This window comes from Acanthochromis polyacanthus, chromosome 7 (genome assembly GCF_021347895.1).
Source record: "Acanthochromis polyacanthus isolate Apoly-LR-REF ecotype Palm Island chromosome 7, KAUST_Apoly_ChrSc, whole genome shotgun sequence".
In the NCBI taxonomy this organism is placed as follows: Eukaryota; Metazoa; Chordata; class Actinopteri; family Pomacentridae; genus Acanthochromis; species Acanthochromis polyacanthus.
In genome coordinates this window covers 7,477,080-7,498,259 of record NC_067119.1, presented here as the reverse complement: position 1 = coordinate 7,498,259, position 21,180 = coordinate 7,477,080, and the positions used below count along the sequence as shown (strand labels likewise).

General features: G+C 40.6%; 2 protein-coding genes across 3 annotated transcripts; one reads left to right on the top strand and one right to left on the bottom strand.

Annotated features, from left to right (window-relative positions):
* Positions 1 to 7,657: 7,657 nt before the first annotated feature.
* Positions 7,658 to 10,016, bottom strand: LOC110957127 (gamma-crystallin M2-like). Its single transcript, XM_022202992.2, has 3 exons — positions 9,546 to 10,016; positions 8,060 to 8,302; positions 7,658 to 7,973 (listed from the first exon to the last, which is right to left on the bottom strand). Exons 1-3 carry the CDS (start codon positions 9,573 to 9,575, stop codon positions 7,695 to 7,697), a joined length of 552 nt encoding a protein of 183 aa, XP_022058684.1. The 5' UTR covers positions 9,576 to 10,016; the 3' UTR covers positions 7,658 to 7,694.
* Positions 10,017 to 11,083: 1,067 nt separating this feature from the next.
* Positions 11,084 to 21,167, top strand: inpp5e (inositol polyphosphate-5-phosphatase E). Of its 2 annotated transcripts, XM_022202972.2 has the most exons (11): positions 11,084 to 11,196; positions 13,373 to 14,269; positions 15,432 to 15,555; positions 15,645 to 15,742; positions 15,838 to 15,962; positions 17,062 to 17,181; positions 17,409 to 17,516; positions 17,898 to 18,059; positions 18,155 to 18,270; positions 18,412 to 18,548; positions 20,144 to 21,167. In XM_022202972.2, the coding sequence occupies exons 2-11, from the start codon at positions 13,443 to 13,445 to the stop codon at positions 20,274 to 20,276; spliced, it is 1,950 nt and encodes a 649-aa protein (XP_022058664.2). In that variant the 5' UTR covers positions 11,084 to 11,196; positions 13,373 to 13,442; the 3' UTR covers positions 20,277 to 21,167. The 2 variants fall into 2 exon arrangements, 1 of the variants encoding a protein (XP_022058664.2); XR_007943182.1 differs by lacking the exon at positions 20,144 to 21,167 and having other exon boundaries at positions 17,898 to 18,063; positions 18,412 to 18,536.
* The last annotated feature ends 13 nt before the right edge of the window (positions 21,168 to 21,180 follow it).

Genomic DNA, 21,180 nt, shown 5'->3' with positions numbered 1-21,180 from the left:
AAACAAAGGAGGAGGAGGCTGAAGGAGGTTTGGTGTGGTAAAAACGTCTGTCAAATCTAAGAAAAAAGACAAAAAAATTCCAAATTGCATGTGTTTCTGCATCTTTCTGCTTCACTTCCATTGAGCTCTATGGGCAAAGTTGCCCTTTTCACTTCCATACATTTACTCTATGGCTGAAAATGTCTTACTTTATGACTTTCTCATAGTTTAGAGGCAAAATTATTAATTTATTGCAAGTGAAAACGACTGGGAGATGAATCAAAAGTGAAAATGTGAGTTTTTGATCCAGATAGAGATAGACTCTCTCGATGTTCTGCCCAGTCAGCGGAGTGATGTTTAACCCTCTGATGCACAGCCTGGGCAAAGAGACACCCATTTTCCATTCATTTTGGGTCATTTTTGAAGCATGTTGTGTATCAACGGATTAAACGTAAAGCTGAACTCTGTGCATTCACTGCAAAAACTCAAAATCTTACCAAGTATATTTGTCTTGTTTTTACTCAAAATGTCTCATCCCACTTGATTTAAGATAAATTCACTTAACAAATGACATTTCAGCAAGACGGAGGGACTTGTTTTAAGACAATGCGTCTTAAATATCTTGTTAAGTCAAACAATCTTGAAATGATCTTGTTTTGAGTTGAATTTCACCAGAAAATTCAAAATAAGTTGAATAAATCTCAAATTAAGAGGGTACATGAAAGCAAAAATCTATTTGGAGTAAAAAACTGCTATTTTTTTTTAGCATTTCTGGCTTTTTTAAGACACCTAATCTTGACAATCCTGGTAAAACATAGCTTATAAATAAGTTTTCCCAGCTAATTTTAAGATCTCAGTATTCTAAATGTCATATCTTATTTAAAGAAATCTTACCAAGCCATTTTTCACTTGTTCTATTGGCAGATTTTTTCACTTGTCTCAAGGTAAAAGTTCATTGAAATAAGTTTTTTTTTTCTTGTTTTGAGAGGGGCATTTTTTTTTCCCAGTGTTCAGTAACTCCAGATGTAAACGCATTTGTGTCTATAATCACACTTGCAGTACTCTGGATGTGTTTTTACTTGTATCTGCTGGAGCCCTGATGCCTGTAACGTGTGGCGGCTGTCTGTTGGCCGGCAGACGCTCTCATGTGTGATCAGCGAGCAGCGTGTTTGTTGGCACATGTTCTCCGTCTGATAGCAGTTACAGCTGCGAGGCGCCCCGAGGAGGAAGCTGCTGCACCTGCCTCGCCGTCTGCCTCGTGTAAACAGGCTGTGGGACTAAAACGATTTGAGCAAACGAGATCAAGTTGTCAGTGAAAAATGTACGCTGGCCCTTATCAGACATGCAGGATCGGTGGGCTTGTTGGCATGAAACCCTGAGGATCGCTGATGCAAATGTGTGTGAAATGAAGCAGGAGATTGGTTGGGATTACACCTGACATGTTGGAGCAAAAACATCAGCCCCTGGGAGGATTCAGATTCACTGTTTCCTTCACGGTGAAACCGATGGAAAATGTTCGTCCGGTCCAGACGTTTTAATGACAGTCAGGTCCACATGAAGCCTGTAATTAAATTTTACAGCATTTCTGTGATGTTTGGCAGCTGGAACAAGGACATTCTAATAACAGTTATCCATCCTGAACTAAAATTCAGTTGGATATTTAGCTTTTGATTGGTATGAAATGTAGCAATCTGATTTAAAATGAAAAAAAAATACACAGCAGTAATGTGAGCGCCCAACATTTATCTGACAAACATGCTGGAAAAGAGCGCCAACGGGTCTAATATTTACCATGATGTTAACTGATTAACGCTAAACACAAAGCTCAGACTGATGGGATGTCATTAATTTCAGTGATCAGCCTTAAGAATTGACATTTAGATCCAATGATGGCACCAAATGACTGAGGTTCATCATCTGGCAGTTTCTCTGAGGGGAGATCGTCTCTAATGGCAATCCATCTTTCACTGTATTCATTAATGAATGTAAAAATACAGTCAAAGTCTAACAGTAGTTCACTGTTTTTCCCCAAAAAAATATAGTTAAAAACTGTAAAATCTGATGCTTTTTGGGGCTCCAAAACAAAAATGACTGACAGTAGGTTACTGTGAAAATTGATGGTGTGAATTAAACAAAGCATTTTTGTACAAGAAATATATAGAGAACATTATTATCTTTACAGTGATGCCATGAAAAGTGTTATTTTAACATTTGTTTTTACATCAAGTTTAACTATTTTTCCCACATATATTTCTCTCTTTGAATCAATATTCCTGATGCATAAAAATATAGCTTGCCTTTATCCTTGTTGGTGGATCTCAATTGCGGATCATAGATAATAAGAACACATCCCAGCAAACTGGAACCTTTGGTGAACGTTCTAGGAACTTATGATACAGTAATTTATGATATGTCGTTCTTTGACAGTTTCCTGAAGGGTTCCTGTTTTGTGGGGTGAGTAATTTTGGATATATGCCTGCAAGTCATAGTTTTGTTTTTTACATGTTCAAAGAAAAATGTTGGCATTTACGAGCAGCTCCAGTTAATGTTGATTACAGCAGCAACTCTGTATAAACAGTATATCATTGGGAAAGTCTAGTTATAGCATTAAACAGTGAACTTTATGTTCAACTGTAGAATGCTTTAGTTAATTATACAGTACCTGTTTATGTAAATTACAATTTCAATACTGTAAATAAACAGCAAAATAACACAGCTGCCAGTATTTTATTGTAATTTTACAGGAAAATGTGTTGCAGTTCAGTTGTTTCACCAAAATAATGGCTAAACAAGAAAAGTCTACAGTTTCTCTGTACTTCAGCCTAATACAATGATTATGCTGATGCTCATTTTACTGTGTTTACTGTGTGTGTTTAGCACCAACACTAAATTATTTAGATTTTTTTACATGTTATTCCCAGTTGACGTACTTCAATCACTATCCAGACAAAAGACTAGGAATTGTGTTAAAGGTCAAAGCTACAGGTGTCAGAGTCATCATCCTGGTTGTGCAAGAGATGAAGCCAGTTAGATCCAGATTTAACCAAGAATCTCTGAACAAAATGCTGCAGAATTCAACTAAAACTGGGCCAAAGTGACAAACAGAATGGCCAACATCCATCCTTGGAGCTACGCCACTGTGGTGGTTCTAAACGTGGGAACAATCCCTCCTCTTGGTGCTCGATCCTGAAGATGTCATCGTAAATAAAAACAACTTTCCTTTAGGATCCTACAAGCTTCTCTTCAAAAACTACAAAGAGCCCTCATCTATTTTGCATCATCAAAAATTAACTCCCTTCTTCACATGAACAAAAAGCCACGGGTGCATCATCGGAGAAAACATTTAGATTTTTTCTCATCTCCAGATTTGCTCTTGCTGTGTCGAGTGATTTTCTGAGTCTCCGAAGGCCGAAATCAGGCAGGAAAAAATGGAAACCTGCCAAACAGGAGGCTCTGATTTTGAGAATCCTGCCTCAGGTTAAAAGACAATGAACCATAGCAGGCTTTGATCTGCGTTCATATCCAGACAGAATAACGATGACTTCTCTGACCTTAGCTAATGATGTCGGTGGTGCGTTAGCTTGCTGCAGAGGAGGATTTGTAGTCACACGGGCACCTTTAATGAGTTTTATTTGTTTTGTTTTATCCCCCTCCACCTCCTACTCACCTCAGCACACACAGTAATGATGAGGGAGGGTTGAGAATCAGACGTCTCCACACCTTCAAGAGGCTAATTATCCAAACCTCTTGAGGATCATCTCTCAACTTCACCTCAAGGAAGATATTCTCCTCCTCTCCTGACACTTAATTCTATATTAACCTCCTTCATTAGTCTAAATTGGAGTACGTCTCTCTCTGCATGTTATTATCCTGGATGGGGTTAATCTTGCTTAGCATTTTAATTCTAACTTTGCATCAACAGGACTCATACCAGCTGCTGCTTTACTGATTAATATGTACAAACTCAGTGTAGAATCTGAAGAAATGAAAGGGTGTTAAATAATGTTACATTTTGATTGCTAAGTTAAATTGTTAAATGTATGGCAGACACCAAAACCTGCACATCACCACAAACACATCATTCTCATTATGAAGCATGGTGGTGGCAGCATCATGATGTGAAGCATGGTGGTGGCAGCATGATGTGAGGCATGGTGGTGGCAGCATGATGTGAGGCATGGTGGTGGCAGCATGATGTGAGGCATGGTGGTGGCAGCATGATGTGAGGCATGGTGGTGGCAGCATGATGTGAGGCATGGTGGTGGCAGCATGATGTGAGGCATGGTGGTGGCAGCATGATGTGAAGCATGGTGGTGGCAGCATGATGTGAAGCATGGTGGTGGCAGCATGATGTGAAGCATGGTGGTGGCAGCATCATGATGTGAGGCATGGTGGTGGCAGCATCATAATGTGAAACATGGTGGTGGCGGCATCATAATGTGAAACGTGGTGGTGGCATCATGATGTGAAACATGGTGGTGGCAGCATCATGATGTGAGGCACGGTGGTGGCAGCATCATGATGTGAAACATGGTGGTGACAGCATCATGATGTGAAACATGGTGGTGGCAGCATCATGATGTGAGGCACGGTGGTGGCAGCATCATGATGTGAAACACGGTGGTGGCGGCATCATGTGTCCTTTAGATGCCTTTGTTTCCATTTGTGTTTTCCTTTTATTCCTTTTCTCTGTAAAATGCTTGTTCAATGCTTGCTATGTGGATAAAGTCAAATATCAATCTATTGGCTCAGAAAGTAGGGAAATAAGTTCCTTACTAGAAGGTTAGCAGATGACTCCATAAACCATTCAGGACATAGTATATGGGCTACTTTCACAAAAGAAACTAAAAAAAGTGCATTAGCTTCCTGAAACTTGAGAAAAACTTTTGTGTCAATGCTGCACTAAACGAAAACCCGGACTCCAAGTCTCTCCGGGGCTCAGCATTAAACTTTAATCCATCTGTCCCACTTCCGACTAATTTTCAAACTCTGAGAAGTCATAATTACTGACACAGACGTCGCCTGGAAAGTGTGTCCTTTACCAGTATCGGTCACGGCGCTTTCTTAAACACAATGCAGTCGGTATCTCGCCGTCGGACGCCAGGTCCCAGTCCATCCCCTCCTCATTAGGCATATGTCTCATTTTCCATTTCAGACAAGAGATAGCATAGAAGTGCACACAAAAGCACTATTTTCAGGCCCTGCTGCTCATCTCGTCTGAAAGTCTAATGAGAGCGGATCAAATATAACTGACACCGAGGGGAGACAAAGGGAGACGTGGCCCTGGGTGAGGGATGAGGCGAGGCAGAACAATGGGCCTGAATGTGCCGTCACTGCGGCGGTATGGAGCAGGGCCACAGAATGCAGATGATTCTGTAATGAGGGATTAAGTGGTGGATTATGGGTCTTTATTAAGATGTTTCTGATCCTCATTAGGCTGAATCTTGTATCAGGGCATCGATTCCCCGCTCGCTCGCTGGATTGGCTGCTCTCTGGAGGAAGAGGAAAGAGACAAAGAGTGAGAACGAGCGATAGGAAGACATGTGCTTCTAATGTGCTCCTCTGAGGCTCAGAAACTATACGAGATAGGCGGTGAATTACACATGTCGTGTGTATGCATGCATGCATATGCTGTTAAGGTTTACATTTTACCGCTTTAACCTAGGAGCCACATTAAGAAAAAACAAATGCACAGAATCTTAACACTGGAGTGTGTCATCATACAACCGACAAGCCGGATTTCTGCACATAACTTTACCAGGATTAACAAACTGATGGCTCTTTGAGGTTGGATTCATCACAGTGGTACCAGATGTAGGATAATTACCTTATTCGTACAAGTCAGGGGTTTCATGTTCGAGGATGAGTGACATGCTAGCTACAGTATGCAGATAATTCAGAAATCTTCATGGAAAACTAGCCTTTGATAGATAGTTATAGGAACTATAGACCATGGCAACTATAAACTGTCACTTTACAAAGACTGAAGATCATTGCAAAACAGAAAAACAGCCTCTACAATTACACACTCTTGTAGTTCTCTTATGCTTTGAGAGGTATTTTCTCGACATAGTTGGATCCATTTGCCCACTTGGAGAGAATCTGAAGTGTATGAAGATGATGTGACTCATCTGTTATGGCCTTCACGGTCACCAGACCTCAAGCACTGTCTACCAGCATCATCAAAACGCCAAATGAGGTCATATCCTTTAGAAGAATATGCAAAAAAGTGCAAATGTGTACTGAAGCTGTTCTGGTTTGTGTTGGTTTTTCCTTCATTTTGTCATCTGTCTGTATGTGTGCTATGATTCCAGTGTGTTCACCTGTGCTCCTGCTTCATTTTTTAGAATTTGTTTTCCAGAAGGGTTGAGCAGAAACAAACGTAGGTGGTCCAACGGCAATATTTAGAGCTCATAACAACTCTGAAGCCAAACTGGAACGGCGTTAATACAGCCGAAGAATCCCTGCTATTCCAATATTTATGAGACAACGTCCACGTTTACGGAGACTCGAGACACAACAGTTTAATTCCACTCAGCTTGAGTCTAAACTTCCTCCAGCCCTGTGCAACAGTTAGAAAGTCTGATTACAACAAGACAGCAGCAGTTTCAGCAGCGTGTCACATGTTCGTATGCTCTTAGATGAAAAACAAGAAGCTGCACAGATGATGAACAGAAATGTGCTTTAACACTTCTGATACTCTTTAAATGTAAGGTCCTCCTTCATACTGCATTCTCGCTGCAGGAAAACACTTATTGCTCCTCCCAAACACAACCAGTCAGTGTGTTTTTGCACGCATCTTTGTAAAATGAGGTTCTTTACAAAACAGGAAGCTGGGGCTCACATTTTGTACTTAGTTATATGTACTTTTTTGTGTTCTTTTGCTCGTAATCTGTAATAGAATTCAATCAAATCAGTTGTGCTGATGGGTGAGTCGAAAAATGAAAAGAAATTGCAGTCGTCTTAAAAAAGTCCCATCTTTAGGATGCAGAAGTGAACCAGTGACATTTTCTGAGCCAGAAATATCTCCATGACACAATAAAAAAATATTGCCAGATAAACTTGGTAAATCCAAGTGGAACAGAGTTATGGACTTTCAAAATGTTTCTATAAGGAAATGTTGTTCTAGGTCAACGGCATGATGACCAACAGGCTTTTAACTTTAATATTTGATCAGATATTATCATATAAACAGCCTCAAATATCAATGTATGACAAAAAAATGTGCTCAAAGTGGGTCGACGGAACATTTAAAAAAAAACCTACACATTTAATCTAAAAATATTGGATATAGAGTAACATCTGACAAATATCTTTATAAATATTCTTTTTTATGCTATGTTATTTATGACAAATCGGAGGTAATTTAGCTGAAACCGTTAATATATTACAGTACAATTGTAATGTGCAAAGATGCAGTTTGATATGAAGAATACCCAGAGATGTTTGGAGAAATAAAATTAAACTTGAATTTGATTTGTACTTGATATAGCTCTGTAAAATGTGCATTAGCTTGTGCTAAACAATGTGCGTCGGTAATGATAAATAAAGAGAATTAATTTAAAGTCTTTGCATTTTGCCCATGACTTACAAAAAATGTTTGCTTTGTCCAATCTGTGATTGAATGCTTATAATATTAAAAGAAACATGATAGAAATTGGCTCGAACGCAGCAGCAGTTTAGTTTAGGACAGTTTTATTTGGTGCAAAGACAGTCTAATAGCAGGAGTCGGTGATGCGCCTCATGCTCATCATCCTCATGCCGTTCATGCCCATGTTCATGAAGCTCCTGTACTCTCCGGGCCTCATGTACATCATCCTGCCTCTGAAGTGGGGCTGCTCGTACATCAGCCAGTGGCCGTCCATCACGTTGCAGGACATGCAGTTGGACATGCGGTAACGGTCCATGATGTTGTCGCAGTCGTCCATCAGCTCAGACATCTGGCCGCTGAAGTTCTCCCTCTCGTAGATCCTCATCCTGTAGGATCCTCTGTGCTGTGTGCAGAAGGCGAGCAGAGATTTAACTCGCAGCATCTCACATGGTAAACATACAGTAGATCTAACCAGGTGGAAGGTCTTACCATGGGGATCATACGGCAGGACCTGATGCCGCTGCTCATTCCCAGCATGCTCATGTAGTCGGAGTAGTCGCCCCTCCTCATGAAGAACTGGTTGCCCATGAAGTTGGTGCGGTCGTAGACCATGAAGCAGCCTCTCTCCACCCTGCAGGAGTGGCACCTGCTCAGGTAGGAGGACATGTCGGGGCAGTCGCTCATGCACTCATAGGAGCGGCCCTGGAAGTTCCTCTCCTCGAAGAAGACGATCTGAGAGGGAAAGACTTTGGTTAGCACATGACATGTAGTGGTTTGCTGGTGTTGTTTGGGTGTTTTTTAGAAGACAACTGGAAAAGCATTCAGTGTTGGTTAATCCAGTGCTTTTAAATGCCGTTTTTTTTATTATCCTAAACTGATGTTAAAATGCAGCTTTACACTTGCTATAAGTGATTTTTTTTGTCACTTGGGTTCAACATTATGGCACTTATTAGCAGATAGTTCCCTTTTTAAAGATCCAGCACCAGTTATGGAGCAACATTAACATTTTTCCCAACAATTTAAGGGAAAAAGACCTTTTAGCTTCTGAATGTATGTCCTCATAGAAATGGATCTGAGGGACAGAGGCTTTAGTTAGCACATATAAGAGTTCATATTTAAATCTGCACCCTTTTGTTCTTTTGTTTTTTGGCTTTTTAAGAGACAAAAACAAAAAAACTTTCAGTGTTGGTGAGAGCAGTGCTGTTAAAAAACAGTTCAGGATTTTGTGGCCTAAGTTGATTATAAAGTGCGGCTTTACACTTGCTATAAGGGATTTTTGGTCACTTTGGTTCAGCATTATTGCATATCTTAGCAGATAATTGCCTATTTACACATCCAGGAGCAGATGTGGTTTATTTGGACTCGTGTTTCAGGCCAATCAAAAATCAAATTGGATATTATTTTAGTTGTTGGTCTGTTGTTGGTCCCCACCAACCTCTGACACATTTAAAGCTGCACTTTTTAGTTGGTTTGTTTTGTTTTTTTTATAGAATAATACTTCAAAAAAAATGTCCAGTGTTGGTGAATCCAGTGTGATTAAAGGAGAAAACTTTTTTTTTTTTGCCTTAGTTGACTTCAAAGGGCAGCTTTAAATTTGCACTCTTCAATTTAGCATTATTGTACATGCTAGCAGACAGTTGGATATTTACACATCCAGCTGCAAATATGGAGCTACATTTAAGATCAAATAAATCTCACTTGTGTTCTAACTTTTGAGGGAAACATTTGGCTGTTTAGCCTCTAAATGTTTGACTATCATCCCCAGCTAGATGCTAACTTCATCAGCTCACTGTTTGGTGCTGAGCTGACACCACTGATTTGAAAAGCAAAAAATAAGCACAAGCAGTCACATTTTACATCAGTATGCTCATTATACATCAATATATAACAACTGTATGTAACAATTTCAGGATTTTGGCGTTGGTTACAGCTTTAGGAGCCAAAGTGCACAAACAGGAGGGAAATGCAGACTCACCCTGCTCATCATGTTCATTCCAGAACTCATTTTGCCGGTCTTTTGGGGCTGCTGTTGCTGCTGGAGCTGTTGCTGTTGCACCGAACTGTGCTCTACCTGGTTTAACCCTTTCCTTTTATACCTGACCCACAGACCGGCCCTTTGTCCAAACCCCCTGAGCCAGCAGCAGGCTCATAGAAATGCACAGAATATGGGGGGATTGTCCACATTTTCAGGGGCCAGTGAGCTCAGAAAGCCTTTCAGCCGCTGCTTCTCGCACAGTGCCAGGGTCACAGAAAGGGTTAACAATCGGAGGTCACACCTTGACTCTGTTTAGGCGAGCATCAACATTTTTTTCTGTTGTTTCTTTTTCTTCTTTTTTGTTGCTGATGTTGCATCTTTAGCATGTTTTTGCGCCTGTGGAAAGCGTCCGCAGTTTCATGAAAACATCCAGACCTAACAGTAAAAACATAAAAGAACACTATTCTAAAAAGTAAAATGTGCCAGAAGGAGTGTGACTTCATAAACAAAGAAATTATATAAAAATGCGGTTTCTAATACACAGAAACATGACTAGGAAACACAAACTGATGTATAAAATGTATAAAGAATTACAAATTGTGGCCCATGGTTGTGTTACATGTAAGAAAAAAATAAAGGCCAAAGATTTGTTCCTTGCCAAAAATGCTGAACTATCACTACATATATAAAGTGTTGATCAAACTTCAAAATGACAGAACACAGGAATGTGTGGTATTAAATTAGACAATAACAAAAATTACAACTATACAATGAAATATGGTGATAAATATAACATTGGCATGCTTTTGTGATTTATGTTTTATCATTTTTGCTGCCATATATATGCTTTTCAGTATCTCAAATGTAAAAATATGAGATTAAAACTCCAGAAATGTTTCTCTTTCATTAACTGAAGAAAAGTGTATGAGTCCAAACTGTATTCTAATTCAGAAAAGTAAACAAACAAATGTAATAATGATAATAATAATAATAATGAACTTAATTTATTCACCATCTTTCAAGGACAATGTTAAACAGAGCCTTACAGTTAAAAAACGTAATAAAATGAACCACAACTTAAGATATAAATGGATGAAGTAATTTTAAATAAAGATAATGATGATATGTCAGTTTTAAGGAGAACTTTTCAAAATATTGTATTGAGTTTGTCTGTCTGAGATTCCAAGCAGGGAGTTCGACAGCTGAGAGACCCAGACAGTAAAAGGCCTGAGTCACCTTTTGGGACAAACTGAGAATTAAAAAGCATTAGTATAGCCCTGACAGAGGGTCTCAAACAACAATAAGGCTCATTTTGAGAGCAGATCATAGATGAATCAGGAAGGAGATTATAGGACCAGAGTTTATTCTGCCTCAAAACTGGACTTATAAAGTGAATTGTAGCTAAATAATTTGAATTCATTTTTTACCATTATTTTTGGTATATTAGCCATAGATCAGGGGCAGCGACGGGGTTTAGGGTCACCTCTCCGTGTCCAGCAGACGCTGTAATCTGCCTTCTCACCACTGGGCGGTGCTGTGATTCCTGCTCTGCTCTCAGTGTGACTCTCTTGGTAACAGAAATCTGTGTTGTCAAACGTTGCTAAGGAAGTACACTGTTAAATTAGCCTCTGAGACCAACAGTTTACACAAGGTAACTTTACTTCAGCCTCATAGCAATAAAATAAGTCCGTAGTACACAAAATAGAAGCCGACAGCTTCACTTATGTATTAGTACGATGATATAAAAGTCGGCTTTAAATATCAGTTAGCTCAGCTAGCTTGTTTGTGCATATTGCTAATGTTTTGCTAACACTTTAGCCTCGTAGCTATTTAGAATAAAAGGTTAGCTAATGATGGTACTGCCAATCCAAACACGACTCACTGGCTAACGTAATTTAATTTTAAATCATTAATTTGCCAACCAACGGGATTTTTGGTTCAGCGATAGAAAAGCATTCGGCTAAAGCCAACATTAACCGAGTTAACTGACGCTGATTTATCTTTGTTAGCAGCAACTGATAACTTTTATGTGTTTGAAATCAAAACGTCAATCCAAATGTTTAACTGATGCCAGCTGCCAAAAACCCATTTGCCGTCCTCTGCTGTGATTATCCTCATGTCTCTGCATAATTTCACCCGTTTTGTCTCCTGTATTATAACCAATCAGACTCTTTAAATCGGTTCAAATAGCTTTAAAGGGTCGTTTCAACTTGTTTCATGAAGTTTTCCTCTTGTCAAAAAGTAATTACAGCCCCAGTGTTCTGGCTGAAATGCAGTTTGTTTTGTTTGTTTGTTAGTTAGTTTTTTTTTTTACTGCCGATTAACCTCTGGTTTCTCGAATAAATGATCAGTTGTTTGGTCTATAAAGACCAAATTTGGCAAGAAAATTCTTGTACATATTTAAAAACATAGTAAAAATATTCCTAAAAAGTCCTAAAAACATCTAAAGTGATTGCATATACATCGAGAAAACTTCTGATGTTTTCTTTAAGAATATTCACAAAAAATAAACGTCAATCAAAATCCAGCTAATTTCAGTGGATTTTGGTTTACTTTGTAAATGTTCTTAAACATTTGACATTCCCCCCAATCAAAAAAATGTTCAAAGATTTCCCAAAAATGTTGAAAATGTGGACACCAAAAGTTTCACTGAAATGTTTCTTCCTCCACATTTTCAAACTCAAACGGTGCAATTTTGACACGCAGGACGACACGAGGATTAAATCCAGTCTGATTTTCAAATAACAATTGTTATGTTTCACCCCCCTTTTGTCTCAGACGAAGCTAGATGAACCAAGGTTGTTATTGGGTGAAACTAATAAAAACTGCACAAACAAACAGAAAACTGGGTTCTGTGTGTGGATGAACACCACTATCCCCCACTAAATCTACCAAGGTGGTAAACCAAACAAAAACCCCTTTAAAGAAAAACATTCCCCAAAACAAAGCAAGGAAGTGCTGGGTTCTGTGCACTGACAACACAAACACAGTTAGGTTTCCATAAGAAGGCCAAGTGATGGCATTAAACCTTCCAGGTCACCTGCCCACAGCCATCTGATCAGTTGGGAGATCCCTCCTTATGTCCCCTCCTCCCAGCTGATTGGTAACAGCACACAGCTGAGCTCAGTCACACAGGTGCAGCAGATTGAGCTGATCTGAGAGCCAGGCTGTGAACTTTTTAAGTCCATAACACAATGATATTTGACATAAAAAACACATGCAGCCTAAACATACTACAAGGTGTCTCTAAAGTGTGGACACATAGGTAAAAATACTTATTTTTCTTTTACATACATTTTCTTTAATAGGATGATTGACAAATAGCATCTTGAATATGATTTCCATAATTTGTGATGCAAACGTTGATGCATTTTGCCAGATTTACTTGAACTTGATGCAAAAAAATTATAGTTAATGAGATTTCCTGTGTGTCCAGACTTTAAGGACACCCTGTATAATATTACCTATGATCAAAAATGTCATGTCTGATTACATTCTAAACTGCAAATGTTTCTGGATTTACATTCATTTAGTTACAAGAAGCATTAAAGAGTCTTGTAGTGACATACCTTTGCGATCTGTGGTTGTGAGGTTGATTGTATTTGCATGTTATCACTGTTTGATCTGGATAAAAGCAGCGGGAGACGTGTATAAACTGGTAACAGCTTTACCAAGCGGCACGCAATGCAGCGGACGGTAATTAGTTTTTGGCACAACAACTTTTAGGTGTCCATCATGGGTGATTTTTAGGGATCCAACAAATTAGCCAGATAACATTGTTGAAAGCCAGCATTTTACTAAAATATATTCTGCTCATTTATCTCCAGGTGTCTTGTAATTTAGCAATGAGAGAGTTTTATCCGCCTGACCAAAGCTGGTGTGAGACATGAGGAGAGGATGACTGAGAATGGAGAGGACTGTCCCCTCCATCAGTCTGACGAGGCTCCTGGTAAAGGAAACTCAGTTGGCAATGACAGCAAGCCACTCAAGACCTCCTTAGTAGATGTCACATCCCCCAGTGAGCACAATGATGAGCTTAAACTTGCTGCTGCTGCTGCTGCTGCTGCTAGAAACGCAGGTGGAGAGATCAGTCCATACCAGCCTCGACCCCCTTTACTACCAAGGCTGTCAAAGTCCAGCAGAAGTGGCTCCATAGAGGAGACAGTGAGAACCAGGAGGCTGAAGAACAGCCAGGAGAGTCTAAGTGACCCGACTGAGACTGGCTCCTCCACAGACTCACTTAGAGAGGACCAAACGGTTCCACCTCCAGGCAGGTTTGTTTTTAGTGGTGACGCCACCGTCAGGAACAGCCAGGACTCCAGTATAAGACCCCGCTCTGCTGCTACCACAGGTTCCCCAGTCTTCCGGGACAGAGGCAGCAGCCTCTCCGAGTATGAACGGCGGCCTCGCAGCCAGCAGAGCGACCCCACGGAGCACCGGGGGAGGTCCGCCAAGCTGCGCCTGTCCCCGGTGCAGCCCACGGGGCCGCTGCCTGCTCTGGAGAGGAGCTTTGCGTCAGCCACTTTGAGGGCAGCTAATAGGATTGACAGGGATTGCTTGGATTACGCCGTGTTGGCCAGAGAGAAGCTCGGGGAGAGACTCCACAGGAACCTGAGCGACAGCCGGCTTCTGGAGAACATGGGCTCTGACAGCGCCTCTGTCAACTCCATGAGGTCCACCTACAGCGTGCTCAGCCCCATCAGACCCCAGGATGTCAGGAACAGGTACTGTAGAGGCAGTGGAGCATGTAGATGATGCTCCTGAAGTCATCCTCAGATGGATATGTAGTCTGTTGTAAGGTTTACTCTTTCTGGTGTCTGACAAAAGCTTTCAACTACAGGTGACACCATTAACCCTCATGTCGTCCTGCGGATCAAATTGACCCGTTTTAAAGTTTGTAAATGTGGGGAAAAAAATACTTTCACAGTGAAACTTCTGATGTCCACATTTTCAACATTTTTGGGAAACCTTTGAACATTTTTGGTGGAAAAATGAATTATTAAAAATGTTTCTTAAGAACATTCACATAAAAATCAACCAAAATCCAGCGAAATTCGCTGGATTTTGGTTGATTTTTATGCGAATGTTTTTAAAGAAAATATTAGAAGCTTTACTGATATGTATGTAATCACTTTTTTAGGATTTTTTTGGACGATTTTTACTCATTTTTTGAAAATATTTGCAAGAATTTTCTTGCCATATTTGGGGGACTTTTTTTAAAATAAAACTTTTAAGGGAAACTTTTAAGGAATTGTTGGACTTTTCAGAAATTTGCGTAATTTTTTTTTGCTGAATTCCTGCAATATTTTTTGGTGCCTGTAAATGAGGACAACAGGAGGGTTAAACTAACCAAAAATTGAAATGTAGATCTCTGTATTTTAATCCTTTTAACCAGTGATAGTGATGACATGGCAGGGTAAGCTCTGCCAGGCTTTCACTAGCTCATCTTTACTCTATACACATACTAACTAAGTTCCACCATAGTACTGGTTCTGCCCTCTGGGTGGGTCTGATTTGCATAGCACATCTGGAGCTCGGTTCAGAAGCAGGAGTGGGTGTTTGAGCAGCGCTGACTGACTGCTAATTTGTTCTGAAACTTGACTTCCACTGTGTGCGTGCAGATTGCTCTCATCTTTAAGGGAAAGAGAAGCACAGCAGTGTGGAGAGGGATTAAAGCTGGATCAGAGGAGATGCTTGTTCAGCACTGTTTCTGACACCAAGAGGGGAAAATGGGTCTTAGTCTGGAGTTTGAAAACACAGGCTGCCAGTGCCATCTATTGTCAGCAGGGGAAGGGCTCATTTTAAACAGCTCACCTAACAGCAGCTGTGATTTTTCCTCAGTCAGCTGCAGATAAAAGTTGACCTAAGTGTAATTTGTCCTTTCAGGAGCTTTCTGGAGGGCAGCGTGCTGGGAAGCGGTGCCTTGCTCGGGGCCGAGGAGCTCGACCGCTACTTCCCCGACAGGAGAGTGGGCGTCTACATTGCCACGTGGAACATGCAGGGAGAAAAGGTGGGAGGAAATCTTGACTCTTCTTCCGGCGTCTCACACACCAAAGTCAGGCTACAGCGGAGTTGTAACCAGGTTTCTGTCATTGGCAGGGCCTTCCAACCAACTTAGATGATCTCCTCCTTCCAACTGACTCTGAATTTGCACAAGACTTTTATATAATTGGGGTCCAGGAGGGCTGTCCTGACAGGTATGGGATGTTATGTTTAGCATAAAACGGGGCTATTATGATTCATTTCTCTATCAGAGCAGTAAAGCCCGCTCTATTTGACTGTGTTTGTGCAGGAGGGAGTGGGAGACCCGTCTGCAGGAGACTCTGGGACCTTATTACGTCATGCTCTATGCAGCATCACATGGTGTTTTGTATCTCACTGTATTTGTCAGAAGAGACCTCATCTGGTTCTGCTCAGGTCAGTCCGACGTCACATTCAGGAATCTATGTGGAAAGGAATAAACTCCTCCAGTACTGCCCCGTTGCTTACAGCAGGGGTGTCAAACTCATTTTAGTTCAGGGGCCTCATTCAGTTCTATTTGATCTCAAGTGTGCCAGACCAGTAAAATGAGAGCATACGAACTGATAAATCACCACAATGCCAAATATTTCCCTTTGTTTTAGTGCTAGAAAGTTCACATTTAACGAACTGTTTTTTTGTTGTTTTTTTTACAAAGCATTATGAACAACCTGAAATTTGATAAGAAAATGCCTCAGTTTCCACGTTACAACTTCCAGATCACAGTGTTTCTACAAAGACACAAAGCATTCAGTCACAGATATCTGGAGCTGAACGATAGAGTGTTTTACTTTATGATCAATACAACAAAGGTCACACACAAAAAGAAAAAAAAACGACACATAGTACAAAAATGAGACACAAAATGACAAAATGAATGAAATGAATGACACAAAACAAAACTAAAGAGCTAAAAAAAAAAGACAAAATACTTACAAAGCAACAAAAAAATGGACAAACAAAAAAATTAGTATTCTGGCTGCATGTTTGACACCCCAATACTTGCATAAAAAACTCAATTCTCCATAAGATGAGACAAGAAAATGCACCACTTTTTAACATTTTACAACCGAGAATCATCAGACAGTGATCAACAGTAAATAATCATTCAGTAAAATAGTTGAAATCATGAAAACTGAAATAACTGGCTAAACATTTCAATCTGAACTGCAACATCCTATATTGAATTTTTCAAAATAATATACATAAATGTTGATCAATTCTTACAGCTAGTTGTCAACTGTTTAATAATATATTTCTTACATGGGGAAGTTTGGTCATAAACAAGAGTTAAATTCTATTCTATGTGGTATTAAAAATGCTTAAATTTAATTTGGTGAACCTCCTTGCAAATAAATCTGTAAGAATCAGATGCTGGAAGATCATTATTGGCCAAAGCAGCTGGACAGTTAAACATGTGTGTTGTCTGTATACAGCACATTGTTTTCTACTTGAATGTGGCTGTTTGGACTCCAGTGACACCATTTACTGTGTTCAGAGGTGGAACACGCCACCGTCACAACCAGGATCATCTCTCAGATCAAGACCAAAGGGGCCGTGGGGATCGCCTTCACCTTCTTTGGCACTTCGTTCCTCTTCATCACATCCCATTTTACCTGTGAGTAGCAAAGAAATGTGTCAGGGAGAATACATAGTCATGGTGTTGTTTTTACTTTTTCATTCTACCACATCCAGTATTAAACACTGTGGGAATGTTCTCGCTGTTTCCACTCACATCTGCTGCTTCTACACCTGCCCTTTGTATTGCATGTTTGCTTTTAGACTTTGAGAACACGTAGCTGCCTAGTTGTCAATGCTGCAAAGTGTCTTTCTGTTCTTCTCCAGCTGGAGATTCCAAAGTTTACGAGAGGATACTCGACTACAACAAGATCGTCGAGGCTCTAGCTCTTCCCAAAGGCCTTCCAGATACCAACCCGTACCGCTCCACACCATGTGAGGCTCTCTGAGGTTATTTTATGTGGAAAAAAGTGAAAATGCTAAACAGTTAGAATGGTGACAGAGGCTGAAAAAAACAGATTAACCTGCGGCAGTGTACAATTTATTTCCTTGAAGACGTAACGTTCTGTAACTTTAAGTCACTTTCACAGCTTTCATTGCTGCTCACAATATTGTTCAAGCCTCACCCCATTTACCAATTTCCCCACATTTTTAATAGAAAATGATTAAATTGTAACCGTTTTGCTGTCCCTTATTCCAGGAAAACTTTTTAGAGCACATTTGTCCCGTCATTGACTAGTTTTTCATTATTTTAGCTGTGATTAAGAACAATGTCCAGCGGTGCTTGATGGTAATTGATGCCACTTTGAATTGCAGCCGACGTCACCACGAGGTTCGATCAGGTCTTCTGGTTCGGAGACTTTAACTTCCGGCTGAGTAAAGATCGAGCCGACGTGGAGATGATGATGAGCCAAACAGGAGATGGAGATAAGAGTCTTCTGTTGGAGCACGACCAGCTGTCCAAGGAGATGAAGGACGGTGTGTGCGTAGGAGGCTGGCATTCCAACAGTTTTTGTAGAAGGTCGCTCTTATGTTTGATCGATTCTCACCTTGTGAATTGTTTGTCCTTCCAGGTTCAATCTTCAAAGGCTTCCAAGAGGCGCCGATACATTTCTACCCCACGTACAAATTTGACATCGGCTGCGATATCTACGACACTACGTCTAAACAGAGAACACCCTCATACACAGTAAGAACAAACAGCACACGACTAAAGATGTTCAGATGTTCTGTTCATACAGCCACCAAACTGATCCATCCAGTTCTTTCTCAAACCCTAAACCTACCAGTGGATCTCTGCAGGGTGACACTTCTCTGTTTGTGTTGGCAGGACAGAATCCTGTTCAGAAACAGGCAGACTGATGACATCAAAGTGATCAAGTACACCAGCTGCTCCAACATCAAGACGTCAGACCACCGGCCCGTCATCGGTGTCTTCCAGGTCAAACTGAGGCCAGGGAGAGACAAGTGAGTCCTGCTCACGTTCAAAACGCACTTTTAAATAGTTGTTGGTTGTTTTGTGGAAGGGGCTTGAAGAAGTGTTTACACTTATGTCAGCCAGCAGGGCAGGTTGTGTTCCTCCAATGTCTGTGACTGCACTGTGATCCGAAAACAACAGAATGAGTATTTGTCAGTCCAACGCATAACATTTCCACAAAGAAATCTACAATTCGACAATTTCATTTAGCAGTCGCTTTTATCCAAAGCAACATGGATACAACACAAGCAAGTCATGGGAAAACAACCTGGATAAGAGCCATAAAACAAATCTATGAAATCAGGAAGTACATACTGTATTGTAAATGATAGTGGGCAGATCAAGAGTGGAAATCACAAGTCAGTAATGAACGTGCCCATCATTTGCGAAAGTTCACAAGGTCTATGCTGCTTGTGAAATGTCGTCCTGCTTTTCCCCGAAGGGCTCGATGAAGCTGGTGGATATTTAAGGGGACAGAATCAAGTTGTCAGACATGTCAAAGCAGAGCCTCATGTGACAGATGGTCTGTCTGACACAAATTCTTAGAGGTCAAATGGTGGAGTTGTGGACATTCAAGGGCCTAAATATGGCTTTAACGGATATGCCAGCGGCCAACAGCCTGTTTTAATGTCTGTCTTGTCACTTGTGGCTTCATGTCATTTGAGTAAAGCTGCATTTTAAGGTGGCATTTTGTAATCACTGAACAAAGGAGTGTTTACCTCCCCATCAGGATATCTCTGCACACCTGCTCAGTCAAGAATTAGTTACACATTTTGTGCACAATTGGCAATTTGACCCTTTTTCTCACCCCCTTTCTCTATGCTAGAAAAGATTTGTAATTGTACGCTGTATTTATATTTTAGTGTAGTAATTTTCATTGCATAAACAGTGATAATATGACACATACAGCACTGATATCAGAGGAAAGACTTCTGGCTACTGTGGTATCACTTCTGTCATCCATTCTAGTTCAGCTTTTGATTTATTTTTTTTGGCTTTTTTTAGTGCACAATGCAGAAAGACAGGAAACGTCCGTCTATAGCCCTTGTTTATGGTCTCCGCTCAAACAGTTGAGCTACAGGGGCGCTCCAGCTTTAGATTTTTTTTTTTAAAGTCACAGTTTCTAAAGCTGCATTTTTACAGCTGTTTTAAGCCACATTAGAGCTAAAGTCAACAATTCTTTTTGCCGCATTCAGGGAATATCTCCTCCTCCGTTAGCTGTCTGTTCTGTGTGTCCTCTGACAAAAAAAATCTGGTGTTTGTACCAAGCCTTGATTCTATAAAGGAGAAATTCTCTCAAGTGGCTCGGGCACATTTGAAGTTGTACAGGACAGGAGGAAAGGGAGCAATGGGAGGAAGAGAGACGGTAAATCTGCCACATGCTAGTTATTTAATCTGCTAACTGAGCGACATATCAACAGCCTTTCAGCAAAATTACAAACTTGTAAAAAATGTTGATTTGTAACCATTTCTTGCAGTGATTTTGTTTCTTTTTTTCTTTTACAAATCCTAAAAAACAAAAGCACGTCCTGCATTCTAACCCTCTAATATGCGGTGCTCTGTGTTCTTGTTTCGTGTTTGTCAGCATTCCTCTGGGGGCCGGACAGTTCGACCGAGGCTTGTACTTGGAGGGCATCAGGAGGAGGATCACCAGGGAGCTGAAGAGGAGGGAGGCCATGAAGAACCAAAGCAGCAGCACCATCTGCACCATCTCCTAAACTCTTTAATCCAGACTGGACTGGATCACAGCTGTGCCAGAAAGAGGCAGGTGGAGGAGGAAACAAAAAAAAGGACCAAAAAAAGGAAACCAGAGTTGTCTTAACTACACAGGGCAGAGTCGTGAGCAGCGCTGGTGAAGCTGGCTGGACTTGAGGGCAGGGACCTTGAGGTCAGACAGACGGCCAGAGGTTTTCAGTTTGGCCTTTATTTATTCAGCCCTCGTTACTCAAACACGACCGGGACAGAAGCGAGGGAGGAGGGTCGCCGCCGTGGCTTACTGCTCAGTTGTGGGCCGATTTAACCTTACAGACTCTGCATTTCCTGTTCGTTTCATCGGTGTTTAAGAAGCATCATGAACCGCAAAGTTAAGTTTACTGAATGCTACGTCAGTGTTCAGATGCCTTGTGATATTTTCGCCATCAAATTGTGCACTAAACCCGGTAAACATTGAGGCGTTTGACTTGAATTTTGCTCCAGTGTTTTGTAGGGGAAGATACCGAGAGCATGGCACTGATGAATGAGGTTACAACTGTTAAATATCAGGGAGATCAACTATATTTATCGCTTTCGTTAAACTTCTCTTAAAGGAACTGACTTCTATATAAATATATAAAGCATTTTATTTATACTGTACAAGCCTGTTACTACTTTCTTCTCCTATTAGGCCAAGTGATCTTTTGCTAAACACTAAATGAATGCCTTACCTCTCATCTCACTGCTGTGTAACCTCATATAAACTGTTCATGTACTGTATGTAGCACATTAATGGACTTGCGTTCCCAGCATGAAGAGCTCCTAAAAAAGTGCCTGTGAGTCTTGTTTTCACATCATCTGGACTGTATATCTGTATCTTTTTCATGTAACATCCCATAATAAACATTCTACTTGTTCGTCGGCTAAGTT